Source organism: Thunnus albacares, chromosome 17 (genome assembly GCF_914725855.1).
Source record: "Thunnus albacares chromosome 17, fThuAlb1.1, whole genome shotgun sequence".
Lineage (NCBI taxonomy): Eukaryota > Metazoa > Chordata > Actinopteri > Scombriformes > Scombridae > Thunnus > Thunnus albacares.
This window is the reverse complement of record NC_058122.1, coordinates 2987501-3004099: the sequence shown is the minus strand read 5'-3', so window position 1 is coordinate 3004099 and position 16599 is coordinate 2987501. Positions and strand designations below refer to the sequence as shown.

Genomic DNA, 16599 nt, shown 5'->3' with positions numbered 1-16599 from the left:
TAAATATCATAATATCAAATATTACCGGGTGATGGAAGAGAAATAATTTAAATATATTTATTAAAAATTCATATCTTCAAAGGTGAGTGTGTTGACTGTAGTGGCGGTGATTTGTTTAAATTAGCGCGTGTATGTTGCGTTTGTTGAATCATCAGACAAAAATAAGAAAAGAGAGACTTAATAATAATTCTAAAATATCTGTTGAACTCCAGCAATGTAGAAGTTTACACACACACATAATGTCCACGCACTGGATAGGAAACAGTGTGTGTGTGTGTGTGTGTGTGTGTGTGTGTGTGTGTGTGTGTGTGTGTGTGGCGCTAAGCGACCTCTCCTGCAGGAGTTAATGACAAACTAGAAAGAAACTGCCTGACTAGTGTTTTTTTTTTTTTTTTTTTTTTTTGCTTTAATGTATTAATCGTTTCCAGGCAGCGCGAGCCGGCTGGCCGCGTCCTTCACGGCACCGTGAGCTCGTGCTTTGAGTCAGTTCACCGGACCGACACCGGCGGGCGCGAGCCCTCGGCCACAGGAGGGCCCCGGGGCGAGTTAAAGATTAACGGACGTGTGAATGCAGCATCACGGAGAGGCCCGCTTGTTTTTCAAGAAGTTTCTACTAAACAAGGAAGAGGCGGACACGCGCACATGCAGGTGCACGTCACAACATACCTATTAACAGACCTGCTGAAACTACTGCTTTATTAGAAATATATTACGGTAAAAAAAAAAAAAAAAAAAAATACAAATACATAACACGCTGAGATAAGTTGTAACAATGATAATAATAATAATATATTAACTATTATTATGAATAATAATAATAATAATAATAATAATAATAATAATAATAATAATAATAATAATAATAATAATAATAATAATAATATGTTTAGTGTTATCAGTGGTATAATTATTGTTAGAATGCTAGGGTGAACTATTCTTATATATATTCCTCTACTACTAATCATGGTTATTTTTAATAGCTATAAGTCAGTTAGTTGATGGATATCTTCTGAGCCTGCAGTGTATTTCTAATATTCTAATATTGCCAAAGCGCAGAGGACATTAGCTTTGCATGAACACGGCGGTGCGTTTGAATCGTTTCTATGCAGCTGAATAATAATGTGGAATTCCCTTATGATGCTACCGTCCTGAACAGAAAATCCAATCGAGCTGTTTGGCTGTAGAGAGCAGAAAAGAAATAAATGCGAAAGGAAAACATATTGATTTTCCATCCGATCTTAATGCACTGAAGTTGATTTTGAATGCCGGATTAAAGTCAGATGATGCTGGGGTCATAAATTAAAGACAACACTGCGGAGCGCTGCCACCCCCCCACCACCACCACCGCCTTCCCTCCCCTGGTGTCTTTTAAATGATCTCTCTCTCTCACACACACTCACGCGCACACACACACACACGTACACACGCACCTTGATGCATATATTTGGGGGGTGGGGGGGTGGGGGGTGCACAGCAGATCTGTAGATAAGCACCAGTAAAGATGATGAAATCACAGAGCAAGGACGAGTTATTATGTTTACACACACACACACACACACACACACACACACACACACACACACACACACACACACACACACACACACACACACCCCACATGCACGCACACAAAGGAGCCGGTTGCCTCTGTTTATCGAAACAGCGACCCTGACCAATCAGCACAATTTTTACATCCTAAGCTTGTATTTCCTATTGGGCACAGCGTGCGCGCTCAAGCACAGAATCCACTTAAGGCGCGTTTGTGTGTTCTTGCGCGCGCATGGCTTTCTCCACGGCTCATTCAGCACAGTGTAACAGCAGCCAGGCCTAACCTTGGATAGCGAGAGGGCCACAAATCTGTCTCTCTCAGCATTTACATCAAAGAAAAAGAAAAAAAAAGCCAGCAACCAGCAAGACAAAAGACAAAATGTACGCCACCCCGCTACCGGTGCCACACGTACATACGCATGCAGGTGCGCGCGCACACACACACACACACACACACACGCTCCTCTGCCTCTCATCATGTCTTGTGTTGTGTCATTCCAAAGCGTCACTGAGAGGGCAAAAACAAGTTAAGTCGTGGGCACATCATTAGTTTGTCAGCAGCTCATACAATGCAGACCTCACACACACAGACACACACACACACACACACACACACACACACACACACACACACACACACACACATACGCGTTGCTAACAGCACTTCACACCTTCTAACGGCGACAAGAACACATTTAGACATTGACACCGGCGTGCTTGTGTAAGAGTCTTTGAACTCAAGTGATGAGTGGGTATTAAAAGAAACGTGTGTGTGTGTGTGTGTGTGTGCGCGCATGTTTGGGAATTTTTGGTACTACCGTCAACGCAACGCTAGATGGCACCAGAGCGTTTTGCAGGAGCGTGTTGGGGGTTCCATGCTCGGAGCTCGGTGCCGAGCAGCAGTGGCGGTCCAGGCTGGTTGTTCAAGTGAGACCGCTGCTCCTGGAGCTCCTGGAGCTGTTAGTCCTACAGTAATGTTGTTCATGTGTGAGTCATTATTTCCCACAGCCCCAGACACACGGAGCTCAGAGGACCTGGTGAATCAGCATTACAGAAAGTCCAGCCCCGATACTGCACAGCTCATCTATTAACATTCTACTGTTTGAGTGATGTTGCAAAATCTTATTTTTAGTTAATAATTTTCCGTTTATTTCAACTGCCTTTGTGCTGTACATCTTCTCTTAATATTTGGCAGAAAACAACCATGTGTATGATATATAGTCTATATAATCTGAAGCTGGTATACCACACTGATGTGTACTGAGGTTATGAATGTACATATGAATAATAATTGTACAAATGTTTCTGTAAATAAACTTATGAACTTGACTTGAGCACCGCGGCTGCTTACTGCAACCTGAATCACTCACTCACACACACACACACACACACACACACACACACACACACACACACACACACACACACACACACACACACGTTTAATACTTTATCCAATATTTACATTACAAAGTATAACACGCAATGTCAAAGAATATACCTGACAGCTCTTTTTTCTTTATGTCTTTTTAAATATGTATTTATTTTTGAGTAAGCTGCTAAACAGACCAACAACTGATTACTGCTGCCGCTACATAAAATAACCTAAAATAAGGCAGAAATTGTGGAAGTAGCCAATAATAAAATACTATTATACTATTACAGAGCATAGAATATAATTAATTATGAGTAATATTAAGAATTCTTATATATAATAATTAATTAGCCTATATTGTTAATAATAATTACCTCTTCTACTCCAGTATAGAGAAAAACAACAACAGCGACAACTGTTACTAAATGACTGCATTGCAGAGATTATGAGTTTCTTGTCTGTTTATTGAGGAGACTGAGACTGTTCAGTAAATAAAGTCAACAGTTTGAGATTTACAGTGATTTACAATAGAAATGTAATATTTAATTAAAGCATATTTAGGTTTTAAAGCTTAATTCTGTGCCCAAACTGAGCACGCGCTGTTTCTTTGTCTCTCTCACACACAGATTGTGTTTTATACATCAGCCAGTTTAGCGGTGAAATGTTTGTATACAACAATGTGGGAAGAAACCGGTTTATATACTTAAAGCAATTATAGCAGGCTGATTGCTTAAAAGCCGCAGCCTTTATTATGACAGCCCGGTATCATAACCGCTGCAGTATTTACCACATGCACATATTCAAGCAAGAAATAAAAACGCTGACAATGGACGTAAAACAACAACAGTAAAAAAAAAAAAAAAAAAAAAAAGTCACTGAATTTAATCAAGAATTTTGCAGAATTGTACAATATCGACGTTCTCATCTGGCGACAGATCTGCAGCATGAAGGCTACTAGTGATAAGAAGAACCTTATAAATGCTCTGAGCCATCACTACGTTTATGGGGAATGTAGTAGGCCACTAGTGCTTTCATGTTAGTATTACTTTGGTAATTAGTGTTGACAGAGCTGAAGCTACTGAAGTCCAGCACTGCTGCTAAGACTGTATTCCTGTATTCTGTATCATTATACTGTAAGTCCACTCATACCTTTTTTATTTTGTTTTTATTTTACTGATGATTATCATTTTGATTACAGATGATCACTTTCTTGGTTCAGAAAGTTAGAGAAATGTCGAGTTTTGGAGTAAACCAATGTGTTATTGTCCTGCAGTGAGCCATGTTCACTAGGAAAGGAACCAGTGTATCTAGTTAGATATGTTTCTCATATTAACTGGACATGGTGGAATATCAACGTTATTAACCTACTGAGTAAAGAAGAACCTGCCGGATATTCAAAACTATCCAAAATGTCTACTTTGAATGTCTGTTTTGTACAAATGTGTGCCAATTTCTTGTGATTGATTTTGAAAAATACCATAAATAAAACAAGTGAAAACTCGAGTTATTTACATTCTGTTTCCACATCATTCGCAGAGGTATGCGCTTTTCTGAGACAGATATGTTTCCTGGTTATAGGGCAGAATTTCCATATCAGACCTACCACGAATATCTACAGAGACTATGGTCCATTTAGCTGCACGCCATGACAATATCCGTGTGAGTATCAGTCAGTACTAGTCCAAAAGCTAATACAACAATACAAATTATAAAGAGTTTGCAAGAGACTGCGCAAATATAAACCAGTTCAGACACTGTAACTACCCAGCACAAATTAAAAAAAGAAATCTAGTCGTACTTCATTTCCAAAGGACACCAAGTTGTGTCGTTTGCTCTCAGGCCTGACTGTAACTAGCAGAGTTCAGTGCTGTCATACACAGTAATGGAAAATATGCAAACATCCACTTGTTACAAGATAAACTGACATGCAGCCGAACACTGACATTCAAAACCATATTTAAAAGATATGGAGATGGTACAAAGACCTAAGGCTGTGGAATTATTCTAAGGCCAGGGGGCAAAAATGTCTTCTTATGTATCCGTGTGTGTGTGTGTGTGTGTGTGTGTGTGTGTGTGTGTGTGTGTGTGTGTGTGTGTTTGGCATGAAGGGATTCCCTCCAGTAGACGTGTTTGATATGTGAGACCAACAAAATGGAGACCAAAGAAAAGACAGAAAGACAGACAGACAGACCTGCAGATGTGTCTGTGTGTGTGTGTGTGTGTGTGTGTGTGTGTGTGTGTGTGTGTGTGTGTGTGTGTGTGTGTGTGTGTGCGTGCTCGCCGCAGGGAGGAAATGAGAAGGGAAACAAAGTCATAAAAGTGGGCTGGACGAACCGAGACAGAAAAACATTCCTGTGTCTGCACACAAACACACACAAACACACACCAAACACACACACACACACACACACACAAACACACACACAGGCTGTCAGTCAACTGAGAGAACCTGGAAGCTCTTCCACTGAGATCTGGAAGTGAATCAATTTTAAAAAACACAACGAGAGCACAAAAGGAGAGTTACACAGACAGAGAGAGAGAGAGAGAGAGAGGCAGAGGGACCACAACTTACACTCACTCTACCTGCAGTCTGCTAAAGACAGAAACATCTGGCCAGATGCACAAACTACAAAGGAAACGTCTCTCTCTCTCTACTTTAAAAAAATAAAATGAAATAAATGCTATGAAATAGTGATTTCACAGACTCGGCACACCTGCCCTTACATCAAAGCCAGTCTCACTCTCATGGACATATCTACCCTCCCCCAGTGCAACGCGCACAGCTTGGGGCAAAAAAAGACATGAGCTAATCTTCCGGATCTGAAACACCCGAGTTTTAACCGATGGATGGCTCTTCCGCTGCTAATCCCACCACTTAGAGAGCCAGTTCATCTGGAGAATTCATCATGGAGCCTAATCCAACAAGGACAGGCTTTAATCTATGATGGAAAAGTAACGCGTAATTTATAAGGTTAATGTATCAGTCAGAAAGCAGCAGAATCACGCAAAGCGCTGCAGTTGTTCAGTTGTTTTGCTCCTTTAACAATGCGCATGCAGCCGGCAGCGCGCGCAATGGGCTGCCGGAGGAGGAACGTGCATGAACGACTCTTACCGTTTGTTGATAATCCGTCACGAGCCCCACACACCTGCAGCTCACTAGGGCGTCCCGCGTGCAGGCAGCCAGGCACCCCAGAATGGCACGAGACAGCCCTGCCGTGTGTAGACCGGATGGATGGATGGTAATTGGATGGAGGGGTGGCGGCGCGAGGAGGATGAGGATGAGGAGGAATTGGATGGGTGGAGGGGGGTGCAGGGGGGGGGGTGATGTGTGGTGGTGGTGGGGGGGTGGGGGGGGGGCGTTCCCCGCTGTCACCCGGTCCTCAAAACATCGTCGTCATCTTCATCACCGCCCCCATCATCATCATCATCATCATCATAATCATCATCATCATCCTCGCGGTGACAAGTGACAAAATGAATAAAAGGTGAAATTAAAAAATGAAAATAATGAGGTCATCATCACCGGGATGCTTTTCCCGGTTAGGTCTCGCGGCTCGCTCTTTCTTCGCTTCATCACAGCGGAACTGTCCCCATCTCGGTCCGCCGATTTAGCGTAGACAGCAGCACGAGACCAGACGGAGAGCGCAGCCATAGCGGAGGAGGAAGAAGAGGAAGAGCAGGAGGAGGAGGAGGAGGAGGAGGTGGTGGAGGGAGGGAGGGGGGAGGGGGGGGGGAGGGTTGTTGTCAGCGTCTCCTCGTGCCGGTTTCCACAGTCACAACTAGTATTCTCATTAACTAGTCCGTTTAATTACAGCCAGGCGTTCATCTCGCGGTTGCCGGGCTCCGCGCGGGCGTCTCGCCAGAGCAGAGGCGGCTGCTCGGCCGGAGCGGAGTGCAGCAGCAATATAGCCACTTGGGGAAATCATAAAAAGTTCATGTTCACGTTAAGCGCGTCCACATGACCAGCCCGTCGGCCAATCCCCGCGCGCGGCCACTCATAAACTTGTATCACAAAGTTGTAAATTTTCATAAAACAACAAGGAATTTATTGCATTTCTTCATGGAGCGCTGTTAGAGGGGAGCTGCTCCTCCTCTTTCTCTCATTCTCCTCGCCGCCATTTTCTTCTTCTTCTGTCCCTTTTAAAAGCAGCAAGAAAGCAGCCAAAGAGAGAAGAAATGGAGAATTTAGCTTCTGTTGACGTCTTTTCTTTCTCTTTTTTAATGCCTGTGTTTGTGCTGTGTTGCTTGAAGGCAACATGGTGAGCTAACAGTAGGTTACACTGTTAATTTGCTGATGTTGGACTTGCTTATGTGAATGACCCACATCAGAGATTTGTCTCTCAGGTTGGAGAGACTGTTTTCAAATATATGTTATTAACATTTACACCAAAAAGATTCAAATAATGAACTCACAATGGATAAAAAAGACATATTATCGGACATCATAATGCGGCAGGTCTAACGCAGAATGAACAAAGCTTTATATTCATTATTGAATGATGATCTATGTAAAATTCTGCTGCTATTGATGTGAATGTGAGGATCTTTTGATATGAAAACGCTGAGCTTTAATGTGACCAGAAGAATAGCCAACAGTTTCTCTATGTTCACCCACTAAAAAAGGTGTTTTTTGAATGAGAGCAGCTGCGAGGTGAAGCCTGGCTCTCCGGGTGTCTGCACCATAAAGCAAGAAAACTCCAAACACCGGTGAACAACTGCTGTGTTGTGAAAAATCTCAGTTTCACGGACAGAAACTGGAATTCTTCTTTTTTTTTTTTTTTTTTTTTTTTTTTAGCAGCCACATCGGTTTATATGATGGTAAGTCATGTGGTGTGATTTTATTCAATATATTTTCTGCTCCAGAGGAAAACAGCTCAAACCTGGATGTGTTTTATTGTCTTTTACAGAAGCGTCTCTGCCCCTTGTGTCTACTGAGCCGCAGGGAGATGACATTCTGCATAACACACTGTTTAAAATGAACTAGGCGAAATAGAGCCCGAAGGCGATTTACAGGCACAACAACAGCATCACCTGAGTGTCGGTGCGGGCCTGAAACGCCGTGAGTAAAAGCGGTTTCGCAATGCGGCAAAGCGTCACCATTTTAACGGCCTGCAGGCCCGGAGACGCAGGATGCTCAGAGACGCAGCAAAGACACAGTGCAGTGACTTTTTTTTTTTTAATACAAAAAAGCCCTTTCATTAAAACAATTCAAAGCAGCACGATGCGGTTAGACGATGACTAGAAGGAGAGATGTGAAAGCACACCTGAATGGCCGGAAGCTGAATTTTTAACCGCTGGTGTTTTGGCGAAATGTGTTTCCTCTGTTTGACTCCTGTGTTAAAATGCTTAAACACATCTATTTGTGAATGAAGTTGCTTTCCTCTCACAAATGAATCCGCACCCAAATCTAAAACAAGCAAGATGCTCCCTCCTTTCCTGCAATATGCAATATGAATTTAATAAGAGCGCTTAATGACAGTCCACATATTGAATCTGTTGTTAGTGACATTAACAGTGCTATCTGACAAATTTCCAGAAACTCTCTAATACCAACACCAGCGAACTGGATAATCTAAATGCGTAAATGCGCATTTAAAAATAAAAAAAAAAAACTCAATTTTATCTCCTCAGACTACTTTCCTGTTTTGCTGGATTCCTCAGTCGTTCATCACTGTAATTTTCTCTCTCTATTATTATCCATCCAATGAACAGCTGGAATAAAGCCAGCATCTGTGTCTGTGTAAAATAATTTCTTCTATCAGCGGGACTAAATAAAGAACAATGGCAAAGTAACGCCTGGATGGTCACAGAAAATCCGTTTCCAGCACAGACAGCGTGCAGATTTGAGTCTTCAGCCTATTTCAACCCAGAAAACTTGATTTTAAACCTTCAGTGACCCACATGTGACCTTTCCAAACTGCACAGTGTCTGGTTTAGCAGGAGACGCGGATCCAACGCTTCCTCTGAGTAAATGTCCAAAGTTAAAAATTAACTTTTAAAAAAAGAAAAAAGCAGCAACACAACGCAAGAGGCACAAAGAGGCCTCCTCGATCCCTCGTTCTGTTGCTTTCTTTGTGTGTTTGTTGCTTTTATTGGGGTTTCCGGCCTTTTCATGGATGCAATAAAGACACTAGGACCTGTTATAACATCCCCCCACACACACAGCCGCCCTCCTTTATCAGCTCATCGCCAGTTTATGTGGTCTTTTTGGGTTTCCGCAGACAGTCGAGGACTTCCAGAAGAGGAGGATTTGGTGAAACTTTGTCCAACTTCAATAGAGCAGAGCTGGATGCTTTTGACTCGTAAAGCTGCAGAGACTGGTAGCTTAGCGGTTCCTGCAGGGAGCTTGGAGTTGTGAGGTAAGGGTCACTGTCGGTTTGGAGGGAGTACAGTTTAAACACAAATCTTTTATTCTGGAGTTTAAAATATCATCATCACATCTTCAGATAGTATGTGGATAATTTCCTTAAAATAAGACAAATAAAACCTTGAAGTCTCAAGTTCACCTTTGATTAGGAAAAAGCTAGAGTTGATTTTCATCACGAAATATGTTATATTATTATAGCTTTGTGTTTTAAAATGGGAAATCGTTCCACTTACAGTGTGTGCAGGTCATGAGTTCATTTATTTTATTATAGACACGTTTTTTTCTGTATGGAACATTGAATTGGTGTTTTTTTCAGTGTCTTTCTTGGTACATTTTTACATAAAGAGGAATAAAGTGATATGTGAGTATTGCAGCATGATATACAGTCTCTGTGTGTCCAGTCTGTCGCCACATAGAACATAAACCGGAAGACGGGTTTCAGTCTGTTTCAGAAAAAAATAAACTTCATATGTTGTTAAAAAAAAAGGTCGACCAAAAGATGTGATCTATTACCAAAGTTGACTTACTACAGCTCTCAAATACATCTCATGTTCTTCATCAGCGGGTGGAGAAATATCCCATTTCTTTATGTATTAAGGAGCAGATTTAATAGAAGCAAACTGTTCATTCATTTTCATTTTACAGTGTTAAAGACTTAGCTCGTGTGATGTGCATGGTGGAGATATAAACATGCATGTTTATATGTTATTTTACATCATATATTTGATTTTAGGACATCTTAAGCTCTGGCTTTTATAACTGCTAAATAAAGATGCAAAGGCCAACGTGTAAGTGATGAAAGTTGAACTTTGAGTGCTATTAGCTGTAACAGTGGGGGTAAAAGCCATTCATAGATTTAAACCTGTAAACAAGGTGAGGGCATTTTAAGAGCACATTGGCACTCATTACTGAGGTTTATAATCTGTGAAAGTAATGATTACACTCCCGAGTCAAAGTGAAAACCTGTAAAGGATGGTTACAACTTAATGATTCTATTGCAGGGTGCATGTGTGCATGTGATGTTTAACAACTGAAAAAAAACAAACAAACAAAAAAACAGCTAAAGTCTCTTTTGAATAACTTCAATTATCAGATGACGACAGACAACTAGAACGTGTGGAAATTCCTTTTCACTTTTCACTTTTTCTACCATAAAACCATCTTCATGTCTAACACATGTCTGAATGTGGTTGAGATGTGTGTGTGGATTTTCACATGTGAAAGTCAAACCAAACTGAATGCATATTTGTATTTTCACATCTTTATTTACAGGAGTGCAGAATGTGTTTTTTTTTATAGAAAGCTTGAACGACTTCAAGTATGAAATGACTGCTGCTTTAAATGACTGATGGAAACTGTTTTCACACTTCATGAAAACTGACTGATGACACAGGAAAGCTTACAAATGTTCAGCCTTGGATGGACTGTATGCCACGTCTACTTCACAGGAACTGCTTGATTTGATTCATAATCCTGGACTTTACTCTTCAAACTGTGGACTTTGTAGAAGTCACGTGGTATATTTTTTTTTACATATTTCAACATTGGCTGGAAAATATTTCAAAAGTGAAGCTTGACTGGATGAAATAAATGCTGTCATTTTTCTCTTCTCTCATACAGACATAATCCAGATTTAGAAAACCACATGTTGAAGTTATTGTCTCTGACTATTATTGATGACCTGCTATTGTTACTGACATTCTTATTCTTACTGACAGTGTAACAGTCTTAATAGTCTGATTGTTTAATTTTATAAGCTGGTTTTTATCTTCCAACAGAACCACAACAATACAAAAGTTTCATACATAGCTGCTGTCTTGGACTATTTCCAGGTAAAGAGGAAATGAACAGATGACAAAAAGCTCATTGTGGTTATCTTTTTTTTATTTTTACATACAAGGGAAAAAAAGTGCATTTTAGTCTGGACATGCATTAAGCAACATGAAAGCACAGCTGCAAATACAGGAAATAATAACAGCCTATAATTATTTGAAAAGCATATAATTCATTCAGGAAATGCTAAACTCCATAAGTGCCATGTATGAACAGAACAGAAACACACAATGTGCAAGAACTCATTGGTCAACTATTTTTAAAGACATCCCTTCTATTCCAATTTAATGTGGACAGATTGTTATTTGAAACTGAATTATTACATTAAACGTCATCTTGTTAATACACCACCAAATACATTAGGTTTAGCTATCCCTGCATTCTGAAAATGCTGATCCTGTATACAAAGCGGTGACAGTCAGAGCTGTAGCCATAGAGAACAGAGAGGTCACAGTGTGATACTGGCTACACATGTTGACTTTTTAAGGCTGATTCTGTTGTTTGTGTAATGCTGATTATGCTAAATATCTTCAAAATTAACAGCTTTTAGGCAAAAGCCACCAGAATTATATACCTGTAGATAAAGGCTGATAACAACATTAGGACCACAATGTATAGGTAAATATAATTCACAGAAAGTATTACAATTGAACAGTTAAAGGACATGTGTGATATGTTTTTTTTTTTTTAATTGTCAGAGTTTGGTTGGTAGAGCGCTGTGGAGTCCTGCTGGAGGAATATGGACTCAGAACACGTGACACTATGCTAATAATCCAACGATTCCAGCCTTATATCCAGCGATATTAACACCGCCAGCAAGCATTGTATGTACAGACTCATGAGTGCTGCTGTCTCAGTCATCACATCAACAACTATTGTGTCTCTTTGTTGCAGATCAGATGAGTGAGGCGCACTTACGTCAAGGATTATAGATCTGAAATATATTTAACAATAAATGAAAAAAGATAAACTTATATAGGCTGAGTAAGTAAAATATGAAATGCTTGTCGTTTGAAACGTCATTGTGCTCATACTGGCAGTTGTTGGCTGGAGGATGATAACCTGACTGAAGGGCAATGGACACTTTTACATCACTAATGACAATGTAATGCCAGACCTAAGAGCTAAAAACCTTTAATGCAGCTTTACAGTTTCTCATCTTAAAGTATATGTTACAGTCATTATCACTCATCATCATCATCCTCCTCTTCTTCTTCTGCAGTCGGTAAGGCCGTTGTTGGGAAGTCACTTCCCGTCATCCTGTTCTCCTTCTTCCATTTCATCCTCCGGTTCTGGAACCAGATCTTGATCTGCCTCTCCGTGAGACAGAGCAGGTGCGCGACCTCTATCCTCCGCCGCCGCGTGAGGTAGCGGTTGAAGTGGAACTCCTTCTCCAGCTCCAGAGTCTGGTGGCGCGTGTACGTCTGCCGGCCGCGCCGCTTCTCGGCACCTGCACACACAAAAAACATATATATGTCCCGATATCCTGTCAAAACTGCTCTCTGTTCTGAAAGACAGTCCTGTGTTACAGATGGATGTGGTGTAGCAGGGATGCTGTGTTTTCACATAGAATATCAATAATGAAAGTCTGTTTACGTCAAATACGTCTATGAAGTTAAAGTTATGACAGATGTTCTGCAGAGAATGTTACTTATTTATTTGCGGTATGGAAGTGTAGAAAACAGAAAAAAATATTGATGAAATGATCAAAATTATAACCGCGAATGTTGATTTTTTTACTTTCTTAAACTTTATATCTTTTAAAGTTGATTGATTCTGAGTTATAATATTTACTTACAATACGTTTGACATGTTTAAGCCTTCTTAGCTTTCTTTGTTTACGTAATTATTTTGTGTATGTGTTTCTGTCTTTGTTGTCCAGGAGAAATTCACTTCCACACAACAGCGCCCACACATTCTAAAATGACTTCAAGTTATGTGAAATCATTGTGTGTGTTTGTTTTCTGGCAGTAAGCTCATACTGCTGGACTGTATTTTAGATGAGACAAAAGATAAAAACAGTTAAAGTTAAAATTCTGACTTACGTCAAAATCATGAGATAGCAAACTGAGATTCTGACTTTTCCCCAACAGTTTGAGATAGTAAGTTCACATGTTAACTCACTGTCTCATAATTCCGACTTTAAAAGTTCAAAGTTATCATTTTAAATTAGAATTTGTATTTTTATCATTGTCTGTTTGGCGGCAGAGTTTAGCCCTCCACTGCACTGATGGAGTTTGAATCTAACAGGAAGTTATATTGTAAACTGTAGGAGGATTATTTTAGAATACAGGACCACTATCCAATCAGCGAGTGTATCTGTTAATAGTAATTAACGGAGCTAAAAGTTCCAGCTTTTAGCGCTTTTAATTAATTGAAAAATGTGTCATACATAAAGATTTACTTCACACTTAATATCTAAAATAATATATCTGTTCATTATATTAAAAATAAAAGAAAATAATGATTTAACTATTAATTATGAATTCATTTCTATATTGTCTCAATTACTAAATATATAGTTTTTATTTTGTTTTTGTTTTATTCAATAAATAAACACTTTTACTCTGTAAATCACCTCTCAGCGTCTCGGTTCCGTTCACTCACTATGCTAGTTGCCGCCTTGACATAGTCATCACCTTCACTTCCTGGCAAACACATTTGACTTGTGGCTTGGTAAACACCATAAAGCAGTTACCAATGATGTGGGCTCAGCTCTGTGTCTGGCCCACTCTTCACTATTCACTTCAGTGTTTACCTTTAAAGCAGACGTTCGGGCAGATTTGAACACAATGAAAGGAGGAATTCGAGGTGGGAAAGAGGTGCGAGACGGGACTGATGGTTGCTGATGTGTTATGGAGGAGCTTCCAGCACCAGTTTCCTTGGATAAATAGGCCTAAAGTTAGCGGAAATAGACACAGGCCTACTGTTGTAGGAGCATGCTGAGAGTCAGGCTGCTACTGTACAATAAACATGTTAGAGCATCGCTAATTCCATTACAAGAAAACGAGAGGAAAAATCCATTGCTCTTCATGTGAAATATGTTGGATTCACTGGTGAGTGTGAGCACAGAAAACATGTTGACCTTCTGTCTTCACGAGGTCACCGCAGCGCCTGAAGGTTAAAGAGAAACTGGGTCACATTTTCACAGCTCAGAGGTTGCCTGCGTAGCACAGAAACGTTTCCTCTGCAGATTCCACGCACAGAGAAAGTCTCTGAGAGGTGACGGTCATCATACAACTTGAATTCTGGATGTTCTAATCATGTAAACTCTGCTGGCTGCTTGAAATAAAAGTTTAGCATATTTTAAAACCCTTTTATTTTGAAATCTCAAGCCTATGGTTTCATGTTTGTACTACATGTGTGCTTGTCCTGCAGAGGAATCTGTAAATAAGCCCGGGCAGGCTCAAGCTGCAGGTCATCTGAGCTGCTATAAAATGTCAGACTGTAAAAAATCAGCCTGGGCTTTGTGACTGTTTGTGTGGACTTTAACGGCATTAGCTGGTGTTTAGTGAAGGCTCGTAAATGCCGTAAATGACATTTTCTGTTGGAGAGAAGCAACGGAGATGTAAACACAGGAAATATACAAAGTCACGTTGTAGGAGCCAGCTTCATCTGATGGACTATTTACAATGTAAATGTTTTTACTTCTTTAATCGTTAGAGGCCCTGCTGCTGGGAGGAGATCATGAGATTAGCGCTTTTACCACACAGATAAAGTCACTCAATTCAACCACATTTATTTTGTAGCCGGAGATACCTTCCGCCAGGTCTTAAATAAATCTTTGGGGACTTTAATCTTCAGCCTCCAACTGTCCTGTTCTCTTGGTGTAAATGAGCTGGATTTACTTTGATTTGATATTGATTTTCTAGCCTTCTTTGGTAAAGAGTACAAGCTCTCCACGCAGAGAGAGTGTGTCCTCACCGCCGTTTGACAGATGCAGATAGAAGCTTTATTGCGCTCACCGCAGGACTGCTGCACATGTATCAGTATATATGTGCAGCACTGAGGCTGCTGAGGTCAGGCTCTGTATTTTGTCTGGCAAGCTGGGGCTTAGTTTACATTCTATGCTAGTCAAATCTTAACACGTAATTTTAAGGGATTATTCCAGGATTTAAGGCTCCAAAATACTTATGTTGTGTGTGTGTGTGTGTGTGTGTGTGTGTGTGTGTGTGTGTGTGAGAGAGAGAGAGAGAGAGAGAGAGAGAGAGATTTTCTCATACACACACACACACACACATATATATATACATATCTTACTTACTTTGGGAATATAAACATATTTCGTTGCCTGCATAAAACAACGTCTAAAGTTAGAAATGTTTTCTGATTTAAATCAGTAAATGTCTGATCTGATAGTTTTTGATAATGAGCTCTGACTCTATCAAGGATTCTCCAACAGAATTTTCCAGCAGTGTAGAGGCAGCTTTAAAACAGCAGTCAGACCTTTACGTTGGAAATTAAAAATACAGATAATATAATATGTAGTATTTAAAATCCAATTCATTATTCAGTGATGGGATTTTGTGCTTTGGTTCCTCACCTCAGTATTAACTTAACTTAATTCCCTGTCCTCACCACAGACCGCTCACTGGATGAGATAAGTGTGTCACAAATGTGCTACGATAATAAAGAATGTCAGAGGATGATGATGAAGCTTTAATTCAATTTGTCTGTGGTTTTAATTCTTACTTTTTGTATAGCTCTCTGTTTCTCTCTCTCTCTCCAACAGAACTATACACCATACACACACACACACACACACACACACACACACACACACACACACACACACACACACACACACACCACATCATATAAAGATTAGTCTCAGTGGCACACAGTAACTAATTTAACTTAATTTAATAACTTCCTTATTCATTCTGTTACTTAGTTATTTATTTCCTTGACCCCTGCATGGCTCTGGTGAATTCTTTGTAACAACTTTCACGTCTCTTTATTTTTATTATTATTTTAATATCGTGTTATTTTATTCATGTAAGAGCAAACACGCCTTAAAACTGATTATTGTCCTTTTCTCGTGTGACAGAGCTCACTGAATACAATTGTAATTATATGTATTAAAGTCATTTACACTAAAATAATTTGTACCTATGCTATTTTCCTTTTTCTATATTTGCATTTAAAAATATCAAGAACGCCAGAGTCCAAAACATATTCAATAAAAAAAAAATCTTTTATCTCAAATTATCATCCTCTGAAATGAGCGCACCGCCCTCCAGAAAGGGCGCCCTCCTCTCTTTACTTAAATCCAACGCTCACCAGCTACTGTGTTCTCACAGGTTAAACTAAAAATCGTTTTTTTTTCGTTTTCCGTGCGCGCGCCACAGTTTATTGAAGGCAGTGGTCAGTATGTGTGAGTGACTGAGTGTCAGCAGCCTTTAAGTGTGTGTGAGATTAAGTATGTGTGTGTGTGTTATGTGTGCTTTTATCTGTGTTCCTTTCTGGTGCATAC

General features: G+C 40.1%; 2 protein-coding genes across 2 annotated transcripts in view; both read right to left on the bottom strand.

Moving 5' to 3' along the window:
* The window catches only part of hoxb3a (homeobox B3a), a 95281-nt gene extending 89075 nt beyond the window's left edge, over window positions 1–6206 (bottom strand). Inside the window, exon 1 of the mRNA XM_044331985.1 lies at window positions 6036–6206. The gene's annotated coding sequence lies outside the window, so the exon portion shown is untranslated. The remainder of the gene's footprint in view (window positions 1–6035) is intronic.
* Window positions 6207–10919: 4713 nt separating this feature from the next.
* Window positions 10920–16599, bottom strand: part of hoxb7a (homeobox B7a) — an 8906-nt gene continuing 3226 nt past the window's right edge. Inside the window, exon 2 of the mRNA XM_044331997.1 lies at window positions 10920–12573. Coding sequence (XP_044187932.1) covers window positions 12308–12573 — 266 coding nt within the window. The 3' untranslated portion in view covers window positions 10920–12307. The remainder of the gene's footprint in view (window positions 12574–16599) is intronic.